Below are 23,596 nucleotides of genomic sequence, written 5' to 3'. Positions count from 1 at the left end.
AACCCGAGAACGAATTAATCACAGCGTGACCGCACAAAAGAAAAGTCTGCAACCCTGGCATGAGAACCCCGAGCACAGCCATTTTGACATCCTAATTCTAAACCCTGAGCCAAGTTTGCAAGCTCCCATTTCAAGCCATTATGAAAATGTCAGCCATCGAGGCAGCGGCGAACATGTCGTTCCCGTCAATGAGGCGCTTTCTGCGGCTAACAAGCGGCAGGGGCAGCACACGATAACGCGCCGCATCGATGAAATGCGGAGAGGTGGCTCGTTTGGCAAATCTCACTCTAGGCCAATCGGTGTCACTTAAACAGAGCGCCGAGGTCACGGCGATTACGCCGGCGTGTTTCCGGGACTGGAACGAGCGCCATGCTTTGTGACATCATCACCATGAACACCGTCACAAGCCAACTTTCAGGTTATGTATGGCCTTGAGCCCGGTCGAGATTTTGAGACTCCGCTATACCTCACAGCCCGTGGGGACGATTTGCCGACCTTAGCGAAGAGGAAACGAACTGGAGAGCAGCCCTTTGCCGCTCACTCGGGTTGAAAGGTGGAGCACATGAGGTTAAAGGAAAAGCAAATGGGACGCATATTCATGAAAGGCCGCACAAATGAGAGATTTAATGTGACAATCTAACGAGGAGGCGGGCTTTGGTCTCGTTTCCCCGGAGACGAGGAAGGCATTCATCCCCGACTCCAGCCAGGCGTCGGCGGCCATTTGACCAGTGCGATGTGGCCTGGCGCGCGGCACCAAAGAATAATGAGATGAGAAAGAATGCAACTATGCAGCAATGCGGCCATCGCTCGGCCTATTACGGCAGCAAAACAAGCAATCCCCCCCAACGCGGCAAATTAGGACACTGGAGGACCAGGCCGTTATTGGAAATAGGACGCAGAGTCCGTAATGGACTTCTCCTCGCCTTCTCTTCCACATTTTTGTTAATAAAAGCTGTCGGATTTGAAAAGAGGTGAAAAATGATGCTGAGAGCTTTTTTCCTCCGGCTGGCCCGATTGCGAAACGATTTCATGTAGACGGTCGCAGCTGCACGGACGGTGATCGCTTCCGCTGCTTTGCAAGCGAAAATACTTTTATTAACTATCGGGTTTACCACAGCTCAACTTTAGCATGGAAGCATTTGGACAATTTCACATGAAAAAAGATATAAAAACATTTATTGCTAAGCGATTACTTTTGCTAATTTTGGTAAACGATTAGTTGTCGATTAACCGATTCATCTTTGCATCTCTAAACCTTTCAATGCAGAAGAATGTTCACCCCATCAAACTGTGTTGATCCAATTCTATTTTTGTGGAATTCGGCTCACAATAATCTACAATCATTTGGACCCGAGAGAATCTGACAACAAACCGAAGTCTCCATTTCCTTGTGTTTCCTTTCAAGAAGCCGGCGGTGATCATCTGCACTTTCCTTGGGTGTCAAAGATCCTCTAAGAGCCCGTCATTATGACGGAGCAGCAGTGGCGAGACGTTATTGCGAGGAGATCCCCGAGATGGACTGTAATCACACAAGTAATGTTTCTGCTGGAGGCTCGGCGTTGAGAAGCCACCCGTGTCAAAATTGCCACTTACCTGGACCTCCGCAGAGGCCCACACCACCCGCAATCCAATTAGCGACAAATCAAACAAACAATGCGCGAACTCGGAAGTGACGGCCCCGCCTCTGAATAAACATCAGCTGCTGTCCAAGGCGGCACTAAAAGTTTTTTGTAGTGTGTAATAAATTTAAAACAAGGACGCCACCAGCGATTTATGGAAGGAGAGGGGGGAAGATTATATCTCCACGACCGCCACACCGTAATGAGTCGCCACCAATTCATCACAGCAACGAGAAGGCTGAGCTCAGCTAAAATCTGCTGGCTTCTTCCTCTTTGTCTTTATCTTGTGAGCTCATCAGACTACGAAGAAGGAACTTCCCAGCGCAAACACGTGGTTGTGGCTTCATTCATGCATTTGGACTCGGAGCACAAATGTGCTGCTCCTTTCTGCCAAAAACGGAAGACTCGGCGCTAACACGAAGCTAGCTCGTTGACCTGCCAGTCAGCGTAACAATGAAATGTAAACAATGCAGTGAAAAATGGTCTTTTGTTTCCGTGGTGGCGCAGCCGGCCGGCTGGTCGTTCGTCCTTTGCTGGCGGCCGAGGTGTTAATTATCTCAGGACTTGCTCAATCAAGCTGTCACGCGTGTTTGCCGTTTGGGACGATAAGGCCGATCCGTCTTAGTCTGCCGGCTTCCCTTGGGCGAGCGGATGATGATGTTTATCAGCACTCGCTTTTTGCTTTTTCCCGTACGCAAATGTCTTTCGGACTACGCGGCTTCAGTTCTCACGTCCGTCCGCCTGGTGAATTTTTGTCGTGTCTAACCGAGCCGCTGATAAGCCCGCCGACCTTGAACGGCGTTCGCGAGCGAAGGTCTCGCACCGGTGATGGGCAAAACCGCTGATGAGAACATCTGCTCTCTGTTCATTTGGCATCACACCGCCGGCGGTGGCTTACTCGGCTCTCACGTCGCGCAGCTGTTGCTTCTCCCGCACGGCGCCTCAAACTTGCAGGGGACCCTCGAAAAATGGCGGCTCATCACAAAACAGCTTTTGACATTTCATTTTACATTCCAAAACCATTTTTTTCCCTGATCAGTGCATGAGGCAGCTCCGCCTGTAAACGCAGCACTTTTCACCCCGGGCACAAACAGGCTATAAAAATGCGTTTCATTGTTGATCCATGGTGGATTTGGACAAAAGCATGCCACACACAAATTATTATGAACTCTTTTAAGGTGGGACCGAAATGTATTTTGTCTCTCTTTAAGTCTCCCTGTTGAGCACTTTTACTCCCCTTTCACACACACATGTGAGGCTCCGCGGCGTTTATGAAAAGTGAGCACAAAAAAACAAACGACGTCCGTCTCCCACGAGGCTTATTTGTGCTCGAGCAAACAAAGCGGTGGTGGCGCATTTGTCACGCTAATAACGAACAATAAGAGCAAATTGTGCAGCTTTAACGGCAACATCAACAAAAATCAATCTGCAACAGTCACCTCTCTTCATTTGATGGTCTTAAAGCATTCACGCCCCCACTTGTCTATTTGGGATAATTATTTTGCACGCAGCATTTGGCTTCCAAATCTGCGAAGGCGTAAAAAGATGAAGCGCTGATTTAAGTGTCATTCAACCGCCGTGACGACACAAGTCACGTTTGCCTTCAAATTTAGTGGATTTTCGTTACGTTTCAATCCAGACGGTTTTAAGGTAGTCTGCAAACGCATTGACGCGGTGGCCGAGGATGAAGATGCGAGCCGACGGCTGACTGACAGTCAACTCAGGGTCCCAGCCAAAGCGGGCCGCTCACAATTACCCGTCTTGCCGTATGACCGTGACCTCCAGTCAGCTCGGATTAGCTCCTGCTTTGAATCTCGTCGCGGCAGAACACGCCGGGAGGCGAGAGTGCCGAATAATTGACTCTAGATTCAGGTGTTGGGTGGGGTGGGGGGCGGGGCATATCCAATCACTGGCGTTGGCTCAGTTGGCAAGCGTCTGCTATCATTCTACGCTCAATAAACCAAGACGCTCGCTTCTTTTGTCAGATTATCGCTTAATGCTCGGATCGACTCACAAGAGTCAAGAAAAGAAATAAAAATAGCATTACTCAGCAAATCACAGGTTGACATCTTTTTATGGGTCCATACGTGGGTCTGGATAAAGGCATGTTCAAAATCATTCAAATTTTTGATTCGGCGGATAAAATATTAAACATAACAACAGCTCTTACTTATGTAATACATTCAATACATATCAGATTAGTATAATAAGACTTAATGGGCTCACTAAGCCACATTGACAAACACATAGTGTCGACAAACACGTGTCGTAACGCATCCATCAGGTTTAGCAGTCAGCAGCCAAGTCACGTCTGCTTCTCGAATGTAGCAAACACGCGCGCACGCATGCATAGCATAGTTTAGCCTAGCGCCTCATGCCGGAACGCTGAAGCCTATCGAAAGCCGCTTATCATTCGGACGACCTTTGTAGAACTCTTGAAGAGTCTCGGAGCGCGTATGTGACGGCGTCACGCCTCGGAAAACAGCTCATCTCGGAAACGTCGCATTTGCATTAGCAGTGTGCTTGTGGAGAGGTCGCATGCGATGGCCCGAAAAAAAATACAAGGAACAAACGAGATGCCAAATACACAAACCAATCAACGAAATATATCAAAGGAGATATTTTATGATTTTTTTTTTTTCTGTTTATGCAGGGCCTCCATGGACTAAAATGTGAGTTTACGGCCCTTTGGTTCTACCAATTATATTGATTAGGGATCATTAAATGCTGATTGTTCCCTTCAATAATTAAAATGTGTAGGATGGATTAAATAAACAAACAACTTTTCAAGAGCAGACAGAGGGTCATTTATAAAACATTCTAAATGATAAAGCGGATTACAGAATATTATTCAAGCCTAAAAAACTGAAACATATAAATTAAAGGACTTTATTCAGTCAGATTATTATTAGATTTTAATTCAGTCAGATTTTAAATAAAACATTGAACAAAATACCAATCTCATAGTATTTTGGGAATGGATAATTCTGAACAAAGTAGCTGCTTCTCCTTTTGTACTCCCCAAAGTCCATGAGACTTACCTGAGCATCTTCCAAAACAATACTGACTTACAATAAGCATTTAACTCTAAATTTTGACCATGTAAAGCAGTATGTAAATGATACAGTGTGCAAATAAACAATCTCGTACTTACTACTTGCAAGATGTTCCTTCTTCCCTTTCGGCCTTCAGTATCTGAAGACGTGCGTTAAAAGGGTGCTTGGACGCCCTCATGTGGACAGCAAAAGAAGCGCACCAGGCAAACTATAAGGGTGTGTCGGGGTAGTTATTGCATTTCATCGAATAATTAGGTTAATAAAACTATATAAAGTTATAAAGTAGAATAAAGAATAAAGTTTCTGTGTTTTAGTCCTATTTTTAAAGAAAAAAGAAAACAATTTGATGAATAATTAAACTTGCTAGAAATATGGCAGGGTATAATGGCATTCGGTTCCTATAAAGCTAACATTTTACGACCTATACTTCTTAAACTATCACAAATATAATTTTTATATTTCTTGTTGTTACTCTTACAAGATCACTGAGTCAAAATTACTTACCAAAAACACACCCAAAACACTGCATGTACGTGTTTAGCGTTAAACAAACGAGCCATTAGGTGAGCGAGGACCCTCAATTAGGTGTCTCGCACGTGCCTGAGTAATTTGTACTTCGTTAACACTCCCGTTAAAATTTACCGTAATTACTGATTTAAATAATAATAAAAACAGAAAATTGCAGTTATTTAATACAGTATTGGATTGTGGGGATGCAACTAAAATGTTATTGTAGTCAAGATAAAGAGGCCAGTGATGTGTCCAAATAATTTCCTTTATGCAATGATTGTTTTCAAGCAATTCATGACTTTTAAACTTTCAGTGCATTTGTTCTTCATTATTGGTTTACTTTCAATTCATGGTTGATAAGTGAAATAAAAGATTACGAAACTAAAATACTAACACAAGGGTTAAATAAAATGAAAGCACTGCATTAAAAAAGTAAATAAATCAAGGCTTCCAGTTTGGATGAAATAAAGTGGATCCAGCATATCTGCAGTTCAGCATTTAGACAAAAGCAGTGCTTTGCTGCAATCTTCTGGAACTTATTGGCCCTTTTTTGAGCGGCATCAGTGACTTGTGGCGTTTGCAATTGGCGGCAGGACTCGACTCCTTTGTGTGGCCAACAGCAAGGTTCTGCTGGAACTGAAAGTCATCAGCTGCTCTTCAGTCTCTTGGCGTGGAGGACTCCAGAGGCGTCGTTGTCCTGGCCGGCGTCGCCCTCTGAGAGGGTCGTCCTCTTCTGCTTGAGCTCCCGTCGCTCTCGTCTCTCTTCCATTTCCTCCAGTTCTTCGGCAAAGAGCGTCTTGAGTGCCGGGATCAGCGAGGGTAGGATCTTCAAGTCTCCCAGACGTACCTGACACACACAAGAAGGACTCCATTGAAAAGTGAGGTCACAAAAAAATCCAAAGTCGCATGTCAAGGCACACCCGTCTCACCCGCATGTGGTCGAAGGAGATGCCCACTCGTTCGGTGAAATCGTCACTAAAGAGCGGGATCTTGGCGTAGCGCTGGCTGAAGTGATTCAGCATTATGAAGTCCGCGTGCATCCTCATGCCCACGTCGATCGCCTGTGATGTCGTGCTGCCCGAATGCGAAAAAAAAAGAAAATATGACATAGGACCATAACCTCATAAGTGACATCACGAGACCCAAAAGAAACAGATCAAACTTTTTTGTGTCCTGACCTATGTCGTTTGTCCACCGCTTCCTCCTCTAAGCCGTCCTCCAGCGTGGCCTCATGGATCAGCAGGGTGGCGTTCTTCCCTGGAATAGAAATCAATCAGTCGGGGGTGGTGGGGTGAATCTGAGATCTTCTTGCGGATGTTGACTCACCAATGTGCACCAGGGCGTCGCAAGGCATGGTGTCGCCGGAGAAGACCACCTTCCAGCCCGACCGGTGCGTCAGGCTGCAGCCGAACGCGTTCTTACAGTGACGAACTGTGCACGTCTCAAACTGACGGACGCAATCAAATAAATAAATAAAAAATACCACGCCACCTTTAGATTTGTGCCGACGGAGTCTGCACCTTTTCCAAGTCGTTTTTCTCGAGTAACGCACCAATCAACGCTCGTGTCCTCGGCTTGGGAGCTTCTGCTTTGTGACGCAGGACGTCGTTTGGGATGAAGCTGAAAGCGAGTTCAGGTGAGATGACATCAGGGGGCTTTGCATAACGTGCGTAAATGACGAACCGACGTCGTACTTGACGTGATGGAGGATCTCCTCGCAGCCGTCGTGATACTGCCGCAGCCAACTCATCATGTCCCAGGGGGCCAGCAGCAACACGGGACGCCAGGCCTTGCCTAAAGTTGCCTGAGATGCCAACAGGGGGCGCCATCATGTCACCGGCAACATATATACATGCTCAATGCAAATGTTCCTTCCATAAATTTGTAATATCGTCACAAAAAAGAGACGCAAGATATTCAATATACTTTTACGGCCATACCAGGGCACGTCGTCTTTGGTACAGCAGCTTGACCAGACCCTGACAACGAGACAAAAAACATTTTATGTAAATAACAATTTTATTTTCGCATGATGGAGCTTTCTCACCGTGTGATGATCGGCGTGCATGTGCGACACAAACACGGCAGAGATGTCGGACAGAACCTCGTCCACACCATCGCCGTAGTGTCGGCACAGCTGGCCGAAGGTCCCCTCGCCGCAGTCCAACAGCAGTGAACGGCCCGAGCTAAGCAGCAAACGCGACTCATTAAATCGAAGCGACGGTCGGAAAGGGCAAAAACATTTCCAGTAAATTCCCTCAATCGCATTTTGTTGATAGGAACGATCATTATTAGCGTCACTTTTTTAGTTGGCGTCTTCCCTCCCACCAACCTGATGTTGATTAAAGTGCTGCTGACGTTGCGGATTTTCATGGGAAGAGCCGATCCAGTTCCCAGGAAAACAAACTCGGGATATTCTGCTTGTCCTACATCAATACACATAATTGTCATCAGTGATGTGGAGAAGCCACCTGAAAAAAAATCTTTGAAATAGTTAGACCCCTCCCACATTAAAACATAAATTCTCTCTGTTTATTATGCTGCACATTTACAATACACGCAGATTTGGACTTACCAGGAGGCGCTGCGGAGCCGTTTGAGCGTAGCTGCTGACATTTGTCCACTTCCTGCAAAAAGTTGGGCACGTCAAAAGCCTCTTTGACAAACTCCTCGTGGATGCAAGGAGGGATGGCGTCTCTAAATCAAAGACACACAAGCAAAGCCACCTTCACACAGGCACGCCCCCAAAAAACGTTTAGCATTTATTTTAGCCGTTAGCTTTCACACAGAACCCAGCAAAAAGGAACATTGCCACATTGCTGTGCACTTTCAGTGCCAATCTTCAAACTAGACAAATTGTCCAAGGCGAAGGATGCGCAGACTGACCTTTGCCACTCGATGACTGGTCGCAGCTGGAACTTGAGCAGACATTCAGCTCGCACGGCGGACACCTTGAAAGATGTGCGGGGCTCCTGCCGGCAAGACGACAAAAAAAAAACGTTTCAGCACAAATTGCAGGAACCTCGCAGACATATAGGAAGTTACATTTGGCGTGTAGGCGGTGAGGTGTGGGAAGATGTCGGGGTGGATCATGTTGAGCTGCGCTTGGATCTTGTGACTGCGGACATTGTGGGCGGAGCCAGCATGCTCGTTGAGGATCAGATGCTCGGTGCTGGACGGGAACCTGCAACGAAGACGATTCATTGGTTTTCCTACTCAATTGATTGCTGGACGGGGATTTTTACCACAAAGCTAAAAAAAAGACGAAGAACGAGAAAAGTAACCTTTCCATCCAGGCTCGGTACCGATCCGTTTTCAGCAGTGCCTCGGGAGTGATGTGCACCACCAGAGCGGGGGCGTCCTCTGCTCCCCCGTTGTGATACCTTTGGGCGGTGGGGGGGGGGGGGGGGGGGGAGTTTATGACATGAAAGGATCTTCACTGCATCTGTGTGTGACCTTCGCCTGACCTTGAAATGGGCTGACTATCGCAGAGAGGCCCAACAAACTCCTCGGATGGACACTCCACGATGACAAACACCGGACCCGGATCGGTGGGCGTGCATACCTGCTCCGGTCGGATCTGATGAAGAAAACAATTCGAAAGTCGACTTAGTTCACTCAAAAGTTCGTCAAAAGAGAAACACCAGATGAGAAACACACACCTCTTTGCCATCATACATGATGCTTTTCCCGCTCTTCAGAGTGGCGATGAGTGGGCCAATCGCCGCTGTGCCACTACATGACCAACAACAACAGTAGAAATCATGAAATTTGAATCACAATCAAACGAATGACCAATAATAACAAACTACAGAAGAAGCTTCCGTGGAGGTCATCAAGTTACTCACACAGGAAGTCCAAGTTCTTTGGCCTCGAGCACCAAGAAGTTTCCTTTCTTGGGATGAAGCTGACAACATAAAAACGGCATTTCACTTTAAACGCACACGCATGCACACGAGCACATGCACACACAAAACATTCCTCACTTTGCATATGAATGCGACCACCAGTGATGAGTCTCTTGGAACCTGGCTTTTGTCTCCTACAAATAAATAAATGTTTTCATATTTTTTAAGACTGTCAAATGTGCCACACTTCAACATGAAGTCACCTGAATTATGTCTGATACAAGTCACAAATTACCTGATTGGTCTTTGACGTCATCGAGGTGATCGCCGTCTCTCCCGAGGGAGGTGGGACTTGGGGAGCGGCTAATTCCTGGAGAGAGTCGGCTATTCCCTGGTGAGGCTACGGACAAAGAGGGTGACAAATGAGAAAGAGGAGAAGAATGAAAATGTTCCCGGATCACCAGACTTCCAACTCACCGAAGATAGGAACTTGCACAACGGTCATGGTGTCGTCCGTATATGTTTGGTCTGTGTACGGCCGAACGGCTGATGGGGAAAAACGACGCAAAATTTAAAGCAAAAATGAAAGGAGAAAATAAGTTGCGATGAGAGCGGGACACAGAAGACATACAAAGTTTGATGCTGTCCAGCGGCCCGGAGAAAGTCTTGATGGCTTTCACGTAGCTCTCCTTTAAACACAGACTCAGTATGCAGTACTCCAGAAATGCATAACCGACAATTGTACATACATGCAGGCATTCCTCTTTTCCTCTCAATGATCAGTCTGTTTTCAGTATCCACCTTTTCCAACTACCTGTTTGTGTCCCAATATTTGTTTGAGGGTCTCACCAGCTGAGGGGGTCCCGAGAGGACACAGTCGGGGACTCCGGTGTCTTTCAAGGTGAGGATCATTCCCGAAAGACCGCCCACATTCTCCCAGCTCATCCGGGTCAAGAAGATGTTGTCCAGGCGGGATGCTCGCAGCCTGGAAACACGAGTGACAGTCGATATTAAGACACATATACACACAAACAAAGGATCGGTCGCCAAACAACGAATCATAATCATGAATAATCATCATAATTATGAATGCAGAAATGGTGTGTCTTACTTGTGCTCGTGCATGAGTCTCTGCGTCCCTTCTCCACAGTTGAACAAGTACCTGCAGAAGAGAAAGGACATGAACGATGACGCCATAGCGTGTGGTTGTATCAGCGGATGCACGCACCTGTTGAACTCAGAGAAGACGTAAAGTGACGCGGCGTTGTCCCGACTTCCGGCGCCGACCACCTGCACGTACACGGTGGCGGGGCCGTGCACTTCGCCGCGTTTGCTGCGGCTCTCTTTGCCCTTCAGCCTTCGGAGAGGCTTCGCCTGCTGCTTGGCGGGCCTCATATTCTCCACCTTATTGTTGATGTTGTCAGCCATGGAATGATGCGCTTGCCAGGCAGGTCGCACGAAAGGACAGCGACACGGGGTGAGGAGCAGTGGACGAGCGGCGGCGGACACGCGCAATGTGATGACACTCAGAATGTTCATAATATTGAAAACCGCGTCAATCAAAAAACATCCTCATGTGGCTTCTTCTTGCTCAAATTCTCCAGCCGCCATTTGGGGCAAAATGACATTATAAAATAAAATTGCCGGGTGGGCGAAGAAGGGAGCAAGGAGAGCTTGTTGATTGCGAGTTGACACGCACGTGAGACACGCTACTTCCGGCATATGTTGATGATGTCATTCAGGACTGAGCCAATGGCTGCTGAGGCTTTCCCTGCTCTCTGGACCAATCAGAAGCTTGGTTTGACCCAAGCCTGCTAAAAATGAAACACGACTACTCGAACATAAGGTGAAATGAAGCGGTAAAAATTGTATTGTTGATGTACTTGATGAAATAAACAAATCAAAACTATTTTTGTAGGGTTGAATTTATCCTGCTTATTTTACTCTAATAATGTCAATTTTAATCAAGTCACAAATATGAAGAAAGTCAAGGCAGAACACGCACACATATTGTACAGAATATTCTTCTGGTCTTTATTTACGTCTCAGCATATCATAAACAACTTCAGCCTCTCACTTCGGACTCTTTACTCCTTTCTTATATGACAAGGAGACCAAACACTTGATGCTTTCAACTCACACACACACACACATGCACTCAGCATGTTTCCAGCAGGAGGCAACACTTTCTATTTCTCCTCAATAATAATAACAATAATAATAATTAGCATTCATCTGGATCTAGTTATGATGTTGCGTCGCTGAGACACACTTTCATCATGATGGCTGTGTGTGTGCGTTTAATTGTGAGTGTGATGTGAAGGAGATGAACGTGCTTTTTTTTTTTTTGCTCGCAGCTTTGCTTTGTTTTGCATCTGGCTTGAAGTCTTTATTGTTGCATTTAGATGAACCAACGTGTGAGTGTGTATTCATTTGGGAAAGGGCAATCAGTCCATATAGGAAGGTGAGCTAGGAGAAGCCGGCATCTGATCCAGAAGTCTGCACACGTAAGTGGCCACGTCCACCTGACGCTCCTCGTACATCTGAATGAATGGATCTTTCTGGAAGAAGGTGCAAAAATAAGACGTTAAGAATGCGGCGCCAACATATCGTGACTTGTTCATGACAATCGTCGACTCACCAGCAGCTCTTTGTACTTTGGCCTTTTGGACTCATCCTTGGTAAGGCTTAAAAACAGGAGGTTATGATTACCATTATTATCACTGCGGAACTATTTAAAAAGATGCACTTCAGCATCCTGTCCACTTGGGGGCAGACGTTTTCATCTCTGCAGCTAGCGTCAGGCCACAGTATTGGCATCTCACCACACGTTGACGAAGGAGATGAATTTGGGCGAGAAGCGTCGCTCGTCAGAGTTGCTGAGCTGCGGCGGGTCTCCTCGGACCACCTGGGTCAGCTGATCGAACACACTGTTCCATTTGGGGTACGGGAAGCGCCCCGTCGCCAGCTCGTACTGCAAGGCCACCGCAGGCACGCACTTAGCAAGTAGGAATTTTTCCAGATCCATATCAAGAGCGCAAGCTCACCAACGTGATTCCCAGACTCCAAACGTCCGAGCGCACGTCGTAACCTTGCCGCGATGCGCACGGGTCGATTCGTTCCGGCTAGAAAATCAACACAACCAAGAAAACATTACACAAGCACAAAACTGAAACACAACATGGTTGAAAACCTCAGCTGAGGGTTTAAAACTTGGGCTAGGGCTCCAAATTAGGAGCCAGTTTTCACCAAAGATTAAGGTTTGAAACTTGGCTTAGGTTTGAGTTTCAAACAAGGATTAAGGCATCAAGCCAGAAATAAGATTTCAAATCTGAGGTTATACGATTCCCGGGAGCCAGACAGTGAAGACCAGACGTGTTTCCAGGTGTGCGTTTGAGTCATAATAGGCGCGTTAGCAGTTTAGCATGTTAGCACACGCCCGAGTGTTGTTGTCATTTCAATGAAAACGCGGCTCATTCCACACACTCGAGTGACACGGCGCCTCAAATTGTCACTTGACGGTACCCTCACATGACTGTGTGTGTGTGTGTGTGTGTGTGTGTGTGTGTGTGTGTGTGTGTGTGTGTGTGTGTGTGTGTGTGGTGGTCTTGATTGCCAAATTTAGAATGGAAAACTGCTGGGGGGCAGAGTGTGTCTAGGGGTGTTGGTTGCTGATGTCAGCGTGAAGATCCCCCGCCCACCCACGAGAGAAAATAACGAAACAATGACATCATCACAATGTTGGCTGAAGTCGACGTACTCAAGACGGCTTGCACGCGTGAGACTTACGGCCATGTACGGTCGGCATCCGGCGTCGCGCGTTTTGGCGATGGAGTCCACCAGCTGGCCGCTGATGCCAAAGTCACACAGTTTGATGTTTCCGTTTCTGTCCAGAAGAATGTTTGACGGCTTGATGTCTGAAGAACAAGAAGCAAACATTCAGACCTCCAGCTCAAGAGGGCCTTCGCAATGTTTGGGCCCAAAAAATAATCCAAAGTATACCATCGTGATCACTAGCCGTTTTACCTCTGTGGATTATTTTCAAGTTTTCTTTTAGGTGGTTAAGTGCTTTCACAGTCTACAAGTAGGAAGATGACAACAAAAGTCAGGTGAGAAGACTCGAGAGGTAGGGAAAGAAGATGACGACTCACGGCTAAAGTGATTTTCCCCAAGATTTCCTCAGGAATGACGTCATCTAGTGAGCAATACACAAACTTGTAGAACTTGTCTAAAGAGGTAGCCATGAGTTCCATGCAGATCCAGCAGTCGCCCTGCAACACACACACACACACACACACATTGACGTTTGATATTCTTGAGTCTCCATCTCATGAGATGTTCCTTTGAGTGCGTTAAGCTCGATCCTCCCCCACCACATTGTCAATGTGAGGCTATGATACCGACCTCTCTGAAAAGAGCGCCGTAGAACTGCACGATGTAGGGACAGTCGCTGCTGCGCATCACCACATCCAAGTCCATGAGGAGCTGCTTCTGCTCCTTTTCGTCCACCGTCGAGCGGATCCTCTGAAAATGAGGGGAGAGAGCAAAGCGCTGGCTCAGCAGAACAACTTATCAGAGGGAGGGGCAGCGTGAAAGCAGGTGCGCCCACCTTGACCGCCATGATCTGGTTGCTGGGCTTGTGCACCATCTTGTTGACGGAGCCATAGGCCCCGCGACCGATCTCGCCCAGGTCCTTCAGGTCCTCGGCCGTGAAGTCCCAAAGCTGCTCGGGCGACAGCTTCAGCTTGCCCGATGACTCGATGCTGTGCGTTCGCAGCCTCTCGCTGAGGCAGTGAAAATAACCGTTTTGATTGTTGGAATGGGACAAAATGATGGCGGCGGAGGAGGTGGCTCACATGTGCGGGTTCTGGAAGGGTTGTCCGCCTGTGTTCAGCGCGAATCTGGTGGTGGGTTTGATGGGCGGGTTGGCGAAGTTCAGCTTGAGGGCTTTACGTTTACCTGACAACAAAGACAACGACCACCAGGGGCAAAGTCAGCCAGCGTCAGGATAGACCTCGAACGACACGAGCGAAGGACACGAAACAAAAAAAAGGATGAGTGAGGAGATGCCCGCATGCCACGCAGACGGCGAGTTAGTGAGAACACAATATCATTTCGGCCCACGTGAGCACATGCGAGAGTAAATGAGCGCTATGATCCAGCAAGTCAAGCCGTGTTCAGTTTCGAACATCCCACAATGACGGAAAACCAACAGACTGCATTTCAATCAGTGTCAACTGCTTAGACTTTTTTTGGCTTTGAACAACAACAATATGGACAGGAAGTTAACGTTTGTGACGCAATTCAAGTCCTATAGAAATAGACGGGTCCGGTGGCACAAACCAGCCTGCTTTCAGCGTAGATTAGCAGCGAGCAGCAGATCACACACGCATCCACCCAAGTATTAGAAGTTGTGAGCGCTCCCACACGCACACACAGTGAGGTTGGTCTTACTTGGGGGGGCTCCAGACAGGTTTATCTGAAAGCCTGGAGGCGAGAACACAACGTTTACTTCCTGTTCAACAATTTCCTGTTTGGAGCGACATGCACGTGCAATATCCAACATGGCCGACACGGAGGTGTGTGGCTGAAGTGGCCAAACACGTATGGAAAATGATAAATAATATGTAAAACGTGACAGCAACACTGGCTTTTCTCAGGCAGCCTCACCGTGGTTCCACGTTAGCGAGCGTTAGTTTGCAGCGTGGAGAGAAAAGTCAGAGCAGGAAGAGAAAACATGGAATCATCAATTTGTGCGATAAATCATTGGCACCCAAAATCACTCGATAGCGCCCTCTTTGGCAAAAAGGAGGATTACAGCACAAAAATAGGTGGAGAAGGACCGAAAGATTGTTTTAAGTGAAAAGAGGGACGAGTATCCTGTGAGTGTCGTTATCTTTTATGAAACCTATTAGGATCACAAATAGCGTTACCTTTCTTCGGCATTCAAGCTCAACGTGCAAAGAGCTAAGAAAACTGAGCAGTTGTGGTAATCGTGAAATCAGGCTCATCTAATTTTAGAAACAAACGTGCAGTCGATTCTCTGAAGTGTGAGTCTTACCTGTTTCACTCTGACACCTCCAGCAGGTGTTGGCATCTGAAAAGGAACATTTTGCATCAAGTCTTTCATTTCACACTGTGCAAAAAGTGTTCAACAGAGCTTCGAATCCAAAATGACACATTGAGGTCTGATTCATTTGTTATACATCCCACACAAATAAAATGCAGGAAACAATGAAGCCCTTTGTTGCAATGCAAACCTGACAGAATCAAGAAGGGCTATCGGATACATTGACGAGGTGCGAACGACCACCGTGGCGGCACAAAATTGACTTGTTAACCCACGGCAAGTCCTCAAGCGTCGCCGATTGTGTTCAAGTGGCTGAAGAATGAAGCCAAGTTTAGACACAACCTGAGTCGTGAATGTCAAGGGTGTTGTTGCACTTTCATCAGAGATGACTCAACAGCAGCTTTATGCTGGGGGGGGATATATATATATATAATTTTTAATGGATGATAAGATAACATTTAGCAAAGGGAATTGTTTTGAAATTATGCATTTTAGGAACTGAGTTTGCTTGTCCTAGCTCAACGAATTGGAAAAGAGACGGAACACCCTGAAACTAGCAGAGACATTATTGGACTTAAATTCAAGTCACGAATGTCAAGGATGTTGCGGACACACTGCCGATTGAGGACCCTTACGTCGAGGGGGGCTAAAATATAAACAGGAATTCAAACAGACGTTCAGGAAATATTTGGCAGGGGAGTTGGTTTTGCATTGCGCAGTTCTGGAACGGAATTTGGTAGTGCTGATTCGTTCCGTCCATAGGCAAGTCACATCTAACCTAGTAGCAGGTAATTCGATATATTGTAAATAGTTGTTGGTGATATTTGATCCCGCGGCCGCTCCTTGCTTCGTGCCCCTCGGGAGAGAGGCCGAACGGAGGTCCCCGCGGCTAACACCCGATCTCGAGTTCACCTTCGCTGGGATTCATCCATCCGTCCATCCGTGCACAGTCTCGCTCGCTTACTCACCCTGCAGGCTGCTCACGCTGCTAATGTGCTGCAAAGATTGCTGGTGGGCAGCCGGGGCGGCGTTCACCGTGCCGCCGTTGTTACTGCTGGCCACGGAGGTCTTGTTGGGACCGAGACTCGCCATTGTTGTGTGTTTAAATTCCATCGGCGGCGCCGGCGGCTGTCTGGCTTGGCTGTCGAGCGGGTGTGCTGCCTACGACACGCTGATCAGACGCTTCTCCTGCTCGGCCCACGATCAATAACGTTCGCTGCGCAGCACCATGCGGGCCCCGGGAGACTATCGGCGGGTACGGAGGCCGGTAAAAGTTGAGCGATTGTGGCTGGAAAACAGCTTGCGGGAAAGCTGGCTACCTGTGAAGGAGGGTGGCGATCACAACATCAGCGAGGCTAAGCTAAACTAAGCTAAGCGAAGAGCTAGCAGCAGCCAACAAACAGCGATCAGCTGACCAAGTGACACTGACATCTCTGTCGCACCACTTCTCTTTTCCCCCTCCACACATACATTTTATTTCTGACTAAAATGCCCAATTACTATTTATTCATTGATACTTTTTTTACACTGGTGTATTTTTTTATTTGACCTCTTTTACATATTTTGATTTCTCCTTCTTTTAATTTTTAGTGACATGTGCACGCCCACGCCCACTCACAAACTCGGTATTGGGTCTACAAAATGTTTTTTTTTCAAGTGACTGTTTCTTGCTTTCCTTTTAAACCAATAACAAGTATTGCTATTCATTTTATTTATATTTGTGTCTTGCACGTTTTATGATCAGTTTACTTTTGGGAGTAGTTTATATTTATGACAACTCTACGCCCACACACGCCATTTAACCAAAAAATTCCGGAAGCGAGGCTTAAAACACGCATGTCTTTTAAGAGTTTGTTTACACGGACTTTAGTTGATTGACACCTGCTATGTCAACGCCCCGGCGAAAGCAGCCAATCACATACACGCTAGCCAAAACAAACCCGGAAGTGAAGCTAAAAATAAACTTTGCACTTTAGACCAAGGCCTCGCTGTCTTTCTAGCAAACATCACTTGAGCACGGGAGCTTGATTAGTTATCAATAATAATAATTTGCTTTCACGACTTTATTTTGTAGACGTAATAATTCAACCATTACAAGTCTCTCCGTTCAAACTAGATGAATGAATCCATGATGACGCCGTTGCCGTGATTGTGTTAAAATAACTTTATTTTGTGGCTTTAACTTTAAGTCCAAATAGTGCAAACGAGTTGCTAGCAATAAATTAACCACACGAAAATGGACGGCAGTGAAAAGGCAAATTACAGTCAGATCCCAACCGGGGATTCGGCGGGGACGCTCGAAAAGGGGCGCGTCGACGTCTCGTGCGGGCGGCGCGAGACGAGGATGGCGCTCCAAGTCAACGCGTATACGGCGACTACTTGGATGCTTGTTATCTGGCGAGCGTGCAATGGGATGATGTCTTTATTCTTTGGCTTAGCGACGTTCGTACAGGTGAGCTTTTAAACTCTCGCACAACCAAGTTACTCACGTTTAGACAACACCACCACTCTAAACTTTGGACTGTGTTGGGCAGATCAACGACCCGGATGCCGCCTTGTGGATGGTAAATAATAAACGCACAAAACATGTTGCAAACGACACCTTAAAGTTGACTCCAGTGAGTAGTAATTGTAGTTTGTGTAATTTTTCCGTTGCAGTTCGGTTACGGCGTTCCTTCCATCCTCTGTGCGCTCATTGGGCTCAAACCCCACGTGACGGGTACGCAGCCTATTGTGATTGGCCCGTTCTTGGATACGTCAACGCGGCTACCATTTTGGATGTGGCATTTCTGCCTCGTCAACTAAATGAAATGGATTGTACAGCATAAGGAACCTACAAATGTAAAATATATTATTTGTTCTTGCAGGAACACACAGTGCGTAAGAAGAGGTAGAGTTGAGTACTGTACACAGGACTTAATAGAATTAGCCACAGTCAGCATTTTCTGTAGGCAAAGTTATGAATGGCAAAATACGACTAAATGTCCGCTCTTATTACATCATAACTCGTTCAACATCATCTGTGCTGTTTTTGCAGAGATTTTAGCATGGAGACGTGTGGCTGACTTGCATATGATGCTGTGCACCGGGATGCTCCTGATCATCGGATGGAAACTTAACGGCCAGAACACAACAGGCGTCTTCCAAGAAGAGGAGGCCAGGTAGGTCAAGTGGATGCAATGGACCCCAGAACTACGTTTTTCAAGTGAGCATATAAAGAACACTCACATCCTTTTATTTTTTTTTTAAAGAGAATTTGGTGGTGTGGTATTGACAGTTTTGTGGCTAATGCTGTGTCGTCACTCCGGAAGGTGCACTCGACATCAACACAATATTTTTATTACAATACAAAGAAGTTTGATTGACTTACATCCACGTTTTGTGGTCCTCCAGGTCGGCAGTGGGTAAGCTCAGAGTGTCGGTTGCCGTCCTTGTCACCCTTTTTCCATTTGTGTGCTGGTTTTACTTCCACATCCACGAGGAGCTGCGTGCGAATTGGCCAGCGCATTGCAAAACTGCACTTTAATGAGAACAAAAGGACAATTCATTTGCAACATGACTGAAAACTATGGAACAATAACACTTCGATGAATCAATGAATGTTGTTTTGATGATGTGTAATTTCATGTTATTTAATTTTATTAAAACTATTTGTGAGGAGACTATGGAGTAATAACAGTTTGATGAATCAATGTATGTTGTTTTGATAATCTGTAATTTCCTGTTGTTTAATTTTATTAAAACTATTTGTGAGAATCAATAAGATACAAATAGTTTTTTACTGTAATTGTACAGTGTTTGGTTGTTCTCAGTACAAGCATTATTAAATTTAATAGGGAAGCTATTTTTCCAGAGATTTGCTATCAAAATAAATATTATATAAACATTTAAGGAAATCTAATTTTGTCTTTTTGTACATAAAACATTTCAAGGGTGTTGTACTCAGTGTTAACAATTTTGCCACCTGTTTAATTTTATATCCGGTAGAGGGCGTTAAAGATTCTTAAACGTATCACTGTGACGAAGAAGAGACGTCTTCCACTAGTTCCGCTTTAAGCACACTGATCTGAGATCCGCCATCGCGTCTATTCTGACCTGTGTCTCATACATGAGCTGATCTGAGAGCAACTACGTTAAAGGTCGAGTTCCGGCTTCTCTGACGTCAAATTGTGTAAACTTGGAGATTCAATTGAATATGTCGCTAAGTGTTTTGGTTCGCCGTTTGGGCTGCAGACATTTTGGCGGTGACGTAAATGTCTTCCAAAGCGTCACATTTATCCACCGCCTCGTATGGAGAGACATCGCAGCGATGCGCACGTTGTCATCGCTGCCGTCAAGCGTTTGCTGCCGAGTAGGTCATTTTAAATTTCAATACCAAACTCCGTTCAGAAAAGTATCAATTTAAACTCCTAACTCCAAATACGTGATCTGCTCCTGATTGTCGCCGTCAGAGTGCCATTTCTGGAAATAAATATCTTTTACTGTGCTCATGCTGACGGCACAATGTCGAGAACTGCGGAAATAGCTCAAGATGTATAATTTAATAATCAAATGAATAATTTATTAATTTGCAAATACTTTGATTGACAGGTGACCATGTCAGATAATCCATCATGCTCATTTGATTGACAGGTGAATGCAAAGAAGCCTTGCAACCGCTGCCTAGCAACACGATGTCAACATCCCCAAAGCGCCAAGCGATTTTCCACGCTTCCTCCAAAGCCTTCATCACGGGACAAATCCAAGAAGTCTGGGGTGAGTTCATTGGTTTGAAAATGTTGTTTTAACGTTTGAAATAGTAGCCTGTAAATGTTGAACTAATGGCACAAATGTTTCCCGTAAAGCCCGTCACATGGAAATCTTTAGCAATAACCTTCGCCATGGGTGGAGCTCTGCTTGGCGGGATGAAGTACTTAAAGAGCGAAAAAGAAGAACGTAAGCTGCACATTTACCCATACTTTGACTTACGACCTTTCTGACACAACGTGATGTTTCACAGTAATGGAAAAAGAGCGCACCAAGTCGTTGGGGCGCCCGGCGCTGGGCGGACCGTTCTCGCTGGTGGACCACAATGGAAAGTCGGTGAGCAGCAACGACTTCCTGGGCCAGTGGGTGCTAATCTACTTCGGCTTCACGCACTGTCCTGACATCTGCCCCGACGAGCTGGAGAAGATGATGGAGGTGGTGGATGAAATTGGTAAAATCAAAATATAAACAAATAAGTTAGTTGCCTTTCAACAGGCAAACTAGCTGGTTTTGTTGTTGCGACCGTTCACTATTGCAGGTGGTTCTGATGCAATCACTTGATGCTTTCTTTGTTTTTTCATCCAGATAAAATAAAGTCTCTGCCCAAGCTGACACCCATCCTCATCACTATTGACCCTGACAGGGACACGCCGGAGGCCATGGGGGCTTACGTCAAAGGTACGGCGTCGCGCCACTGAGAAACAATTATACTGAAGTTAAGAAGATGTGATATGATGCTCACGGTTAAAAATTGAAATATTCGTTTTTTCAGTTAGGAGCCATCATCTGGTCATTTTTTTTTACTACGCAGTCAAAAACAAATAGAAAATGACACTCACAAGGAGCTGCTGTAGACCACATCTCACAGCTAGATGCTCACATGCAGACAAACCATCCAACTCGACTCCTGCAACTGTCACAGCAGACATGATGTGATCTGTGTTTTTTCTAGAGTTTTCTCCGAAGCTGATTGGTCTGACGGGGACGACGGCTCAAGTGGAGCAAGTGTCGAGAGCTTATCGAGTTTACTACAGTCAAGGACCCAAAGATGAAGACAATGACTACATTGTGAGTCACCGCCAACAATCATGGAAAGACGATTCAGCATTGTTGAGTTTGTAAATTCTCATTTTTCCATATCTGGTGCTATGTCATGTTTGTTGTTTGTCAGGTGGACCACACCATCATCATGTATCTTGTTGGACCCGACGGACTCTTTGTGGACTATTTTGGTCAAAACAAAAGAAACGTGGAGATCTCCAATACCATTGCAGCTCACATGAGGAAGTACAAGAAGGACAAGTGATTGGACACCAAACAGGACAACTTAACCTGATAAACTTGAATCAAAAGTGTCTTTTGTTATTTGTTTGAAAATGAAAACATATTTATCACAATTCACAGCAGACTCTTCAAGAATGTTGATTTTTAAATACAGCACTGCCTTTACTTGAGCTTTTGGAGTTCCGAGACATCACTTGGTCTAATTTTATTTTTTTTGCTTCACATTGCCAGCCAAAATTTGTCACATTATCATAAAAAGTTTGAAATCCTGGTACCATTGTATAGTAATTTATGTTTCTCTTCTAAATTAAATCGTCTTCACTTGCGTGAAATATAAAATAACTAATATGATGGTGATGTTTTAAAAGAAAAAGCACTGGGTTCTCCCTCCCAGTTTTTTTGGAATGGTGCTCCATGAAAGTATCCTTACTCTAATTGAAATATCTCTCAAACAAAGTAAATGTCCTAAAATGACATCAGATTACTCTGATAGAGATGATCACATCTGTAAAGCATTCCTGGGGTTGACTTGATTCCGAAACCTCCTGGCTTTGGAATTGGTTCCAGTTTGTTGGTCAAGAAGTGAAGCTTCTTTCTTCACCATCAAACACTCTGATCTCATAAACTTCTCCGTCCTCCTCATTCTCAGCTGTATCGTTATCATCTACCGCTGAATCTTCTGGTTCCACCAGCCCACCTGGCTCTTCTTCACCTTCGAGGCCCAAAACTCCACCAGGATCGTGCATATCGCAGAGATCCGCTGATCCACCTGGCTCACTTTCCGCCATTGAGGTTCTTAATACCAGGAACATCCACTAACCCAACAGAACCTTCTAAACCACATTTCACGCCACCACCACCAGAATCTACAACTATTTGGTCTTGCTGACCGTTAGGAAACACTAGATCGGGTGTCAAACTCATTTTTTTCGCGGGCCGCATTGTAGTCATCTTCTTTCGGAGGGCCATTATGACTGTCAACCCAAATAAATGTATAAGCAACCCATATTATATACAGTAAAAGCTACAAAACAAACTGACAAATAACTCGTTTTCAAATTAGACGAGTAAAACCTGGTCAAATATTTAAAAAAAGATATTAAAAGTGAAGACAATTTGCAATTCTAGTAATGACACGAATTTGATGCACAATTTGTCTTTGCGGGCCACATAAAATGATGTGGCGGGTCGTATCTGGCCCCCGGGCTTTGACTTTGACACCTGTGCACTAGATCATCAGTGTCCAACCATCCGTACTCCATCTTTAACATCAAAGTATACAGCCTCACTAAGTTTTTCTTTTACTCCTCCAAGTTTTTTTTCACTATCATGAAGCATCACACCCTGACCGTCAACCAATTGGCCTCGCCAGTTTCATCTTCGCCGTAGAGTTACTCAACACCGTCGGGCTCCTCATCTCCTTAACCTTCATCACTGCCTCTGACGGTGATGTAGTCGTCGACAGGCGCGACGGCCATGTGGGTGAGAGTGTTCTCCATCAAACACAGTCCTCCGTCATGTGAGTCATGATCATGAAAGCGTGGTTGAGGCCTTGTCTGGGAGTGGCTCTGCTTGTGGCATCCACGCTCAGGAACCACATCAGGAGGCACACGAACTTGAGCCAGTCTTCGTACTCAACGGTGGAGCTGCTCATGGCCAGGTGTTCAAACGAAGACCCCGAGTCCAGATTAAATCAAGAGATGGCCGGCTCGGAGTCTTCCGGGATGACCATCCAGCGCTCGTCCTTGTCTACCGTGAAGAAGTTCGGTGCTGTACTTGGCCTCATTGAGAAGATGATCCGCAGGCTGACCAAGGAGCTGACAAATGGTCTCCATGCTCCCTTGAAGACTTTGCGACTTTGGAGTTGGATTGGTACGGAAGAGGATTAGGGCTGGTGAAGAAAAAAAAGGGGTGACAGGATTCTGACTTTAAAGTGAGAATTATTTGACTTTTGACTTTAAAGTCACAAAGTGGGAATTCTTACAAGTCAGAACTCAAACTTTAGTCAGAATTCTGACTTTAAAGTGGAAATTCCCACTTTAAAGTCAGAATTCTGACTTTAAAAAAAGTTTTAAAAAAAATTCAGAATCCTGTCCCCCCCCTTCACTGGCCCTAATTCTCTTCCGTATATTGGGACTTTGAAGCTGTCGTAAATCATCTTTTTGCCTTACGGTACTATTGTGCCAATGGATATTTTTCACAAGAAATGTGTGAAAAGAATTGTTTTAAATTGAACAGCTCAGGAATGATGAATAAACTATAATAGAATAAAAATGAAGTGACCAATGACTAATTAAACGTTACCTGGATATTTTGATCTTCTTTTTTGTTTAACGAGCAAATGACGTTACCGGCGAATCCATTATGACAAACAAAGTAAAAACTACGTCACCTCACTTTGCTTCGATACGGGTCCAACTAAAAGGTTTGTTAGCGCCCAAAAAGGTGACCGCCCCCCCCCCC

General features: G+C 45.6%; 5 protein-coding genes and 1 long non-coding RNA gene across 10 annotated transcripts in view; 3 read left to right on the top strand and 3 right to left on the bottom strand.

Annotated features, from left to right (window-relative positions):
* The window catches only part of shisa6a (shisa family member 6a), a 28,814-nt gene extending 23,559 nt beyond the window's left edge, over nucleotides 1-5,255 (bottom strand). For both annotated transcript variants that reach the window (XM_088358591.1, XM_088358590.1), the window contains exons 1-2: nucleotides 5,180-5,255; nucleotides 4,774-4,883 (exon numbers count right to left, since the gene is read on the bottom strand). The gene's annotated coding sequence lies outside the window, so the exon portion shown is untranslated. The remainder of the gene's footprint in view (nucleotides 1-4,773; nucleotides 4,884-5,179) is intronic.
* A 174-nt stretch (nucleotides 5,256-5,429) lies between these two features.
* elac2 (elaC ribonuclease Z 2) lies at nucleotides 5,430-10,780 on the bottom strand. Its single transcript, XM_088358646.1, has 23 exons — nucleotides 10,262-10,780; nucleotides 10,145-10,195; nucleotides 9,883-10,018; nucleotides 9,665-9,722; nucleotides 9,511-9,579; nucleotides 9,329-9,433; nucleotides 9,172-9,227; nucleotides 9,034-9,092; nucleotides 8,848-8,920; nucleotides 8,653-8,765; nucleotides 8,470-8,568; nucleotides 8,231-8,369; nucleotides 8,072-8,157; nucleotides 7,761-7,882; nucleotides 7,518-7,611; nucleotides 7,233-7,371; nucleotides 7,126-7,164; nucleotides 6,880-6,989; nucleotides 6,706-6,805; nucleotides 6,512-6,632; nucleotides 6,364-6,442; nucleotides 6,115-6,259; nucleotides 5,430-6,032 (listed from the first exon to the last, which is right to left on the bottom strand). Exons 1-23 carry the CDS (start codon nucleotides 10,570-10,572, stop codon nucleotides 5,832-5,834), a joined length of 2,505 nt encoding a protein of 834 aa, XP_088214772.1. The 5' UTR covers nucleotides 10,573-10,780; the 3' UTR covers nucleotides 5,430-5,831.
* Nucleotides 10,781-11,043: 263 nt separating this feature from the next.
* Nucleotides 11,044-23,558, bottom strand: map2k4a (mitogen-activated protein kinase kinase 4a). 4 transcript variants are annotated; one of them, XM_088357424.1, is made up of 15 exons: nucleotides 23,438-23,558; nucleotides 18,474-18,623; nucleotides 16,072-16,422; nucleotides 15,095-15,130; nucleotides 14,488-14,520; nucleotides 13,890-13,992; nucleotides 13,643-13,817; nucleotides 13,438-13,557; nucleotides 13,185-13,304; nucleotides 13,060-13,111; nucleotides 12,823-12,950; nucleotides 12,081-12,158; nucleotides 11,859-12,007; nucleotides 11,675-11,720; nucleotides 11,044-11,594 (listed from the first exon to the last, which is right to left on the bottom strand). In XM_088357424.1, the coding sequence occupies exons 3-15, from the start codon at nucleotides 16,214-16,216 to the stop codon at nucleotides 11,481-11,483; spliced, it is 1,299 nt and encodes a 432-aa protein (XP_088213550.1). In that variant the 5' UTR covers nucleotides 16,217-16,422; nucleotides 18,474-18,623; nucleotides 23,438-23,558; the 3' UTR covers nucleotides 11,044-11,480. The 4 variants fall into 4 exon arrangements, with proteins under 4 accessions (XP_088213550.1, XP_088213551.1, XP_088213549.1 ...); XM_088357425.1 differs by lacking the exons at nucleotides 18,474-18,623; nucleotides 23,438-23,558 and adding an exon at nucleotides 17,593-17,701; XM_088357423.1 differs by lacking the exons at nucleotides 18,474-18,623; nucleotides 23,438-23,558 and having other exon boundaries at nucleotides 16,072-16,543.
* Nucleotides 17,061-18,999, top strand: tmem220 (transmembrane protein 220). The gene is made up of 6 exons (XM_088357436.1): nucleotides 17,061-17,555; nucleotides 17,638-17,667; nucleotides 17,762-17,822; nucleotides 18,141-18,264; nucleotides 18,355-18,414; nucleotides 18,497-18,999. Exons 1-6 carry the CDS (start codon nucleotides 17,340-17,342, stop codon nucleotides 18,627-18,629), a joined length of 624 nt encoding a protein of 207 aa, XP_088213562.1. The 5' UTR covers nucleotides 17,061-17,339; the 3' UTR covers nucleotides 18,630-18,999.
* On the top strand, nucleotides 19,144-21,475 carry sco1 (synthesis of cytochrome C oxidase 1). Its single transcript, XM_088357435.1, has 7 exons — nucleotides 19,144-19,454; nucleotides 19,736-19,858; nucleotides 19,948-20,038; nucleotides 20,103-20,300; nucleotides 20,435-20,527; nucleotides 20,802-20,917; nucleotides 21,021-21,475. The coding sequence occupies exons 1-7, from the start codon at nucleotides 19,299-19,301 to the stop codon at nucleotides 21,153-21,155; spliced, it is 912 nt and encodes a 303-aa protein (XP_088213561.1). The 5' UTR covers nucleotides 19,144-19,298; the 3' UTR covers nucleotides 21,156-21,475.
* On the top strand, nucleotides 22,349-23,165 carry LOC148383802 (uncharacterized). The gene is made up of 2 exons (XR_015853320.1): nucleotides 22,349-22,652; nucleotides 22,725-23,165. It is a non-coding gene; the product is annotated as an uncharacterized LOC148383802 (long non-coding RNA).
* Nucleotides 23,559-23,596: the final 38 nt, after the last annotated feature.

This window comes from Syngnathus floridae, chromosome 17 (genome assembly GCF_059516105.1).
Source record: "Syngnathus floridae isolate MCC-2025c chromosome 17, RoL_Sflo_1.0, whole genome shotgun sequence".
Taxonomy (NCBI): Eukaryota; Metazoa; Chordata; class Actinopteri; order Syngnathiformes; family Syngnathidae; genus Syngnathus; species Syngnathus floridae.
Note: the sequence above shows the minus strand (reverse complement) of the source record. Positions and strands in the feature narration are given on the sequence as shown.

What these genes read in the sequence shown, in the direction of transcription:
- sco1 (XM_088357435.1), top strand. Translation starts at nt 19,299, where the DNA reads ATGTCGCTAAGTGTTTTGGTTCGCCGTTTGGGCTGCAGACATTTTGGC. An exon ending in CGTCAAGCGTTTGCTGCCGA is followed by an intron (nt 19,455 to 19,735) that starts GTAGGTCATTTT and finishes TTTGATTGACAG; the next exon opens with GTGAATGCAAAGAAGCCTTG. An exon ending in AAAGAGCGAAAAAGAAGAAC is followed by an intron (nt 20,039 to 20,102) that starts GTAAGCTGCACA and finishes GATGTTTCACAG; the next exon opens with TAATGGAAAAAGAGCGCACC.
- tmem220 (XM_088357436.1), top strand. Translation starts at nt 17,340, where the DNA reads ATGGACGGCAGTGAAAAGGCAAATTACAGTCAGATCCCAACCGGGGAT. An exon ending in CGGATGCCGCCTTGTGGATG is followed by an intron (nt 17,668 to 17,761) that starts GTAAATAATAAA and finishes TTTCCGTTGCAG; the next exon opens with TTCGGTTACGGCGTTCCTTC. An exon ending in GCTCAAACCCCACGTGACGG is followed by an intron (nt 17,823 to 18,140) that starts GTACGCAGCCTA and finishes CTGTTTTTGCAG; the next exon opens with AGATTTTAGCATGGAGACGT.
- elac2 (XM_088358646.1), bottom strand. Translation starts at nt 10,572, where the DNA reads ATGAACATTCTGAGTGTCATCACATTGCGCGTGTCCGCCGCCGCTCGT. An exon ending in TCTCGGGACCCCCTCAGCTG is followed by an intron (nt 9,723 to 9,882) that starts GTGAGACCCTCA and finishes CTGTGTTTAAAG; the next exon opens with GAGAGCTACGTGAAAGCCAT. An exon ending in GCTGGACAGCATCAAACTTT is followed by an intron (nt 9,580 to 9,664) that starts GTATGTCTTCTG and finishes TTTCCCCATCAG; the next exon opens with CCGTTCGGCCGTACACAGAC.
- map2k4a (XM_088357424.1), bottom strand. Translation starts at nt 16,216, where the DNA reads ATGGAATTTAAACACACAACAATGGCGAGTCTCGGTCCCAACAAGACC. An exon ending in ACGGCGCTCTTTTCAGAGAG is followed by an intron (nt 13,305 to 13,437) that starts GTCGGTATCATA and finishes TGTGTGTTGCAG; the next exon opens with GGCGACTGCTGGATCTGCAT. An exon ending in TGGGGAAAATCACTTTAGCC is followed by an intron (nt 13,112 to 13,184) that starts GTGAGTCGTCAT and finishes TCCTACTTGTAG; the next exon opens with ACTGTGAAAGCACTTAACCA.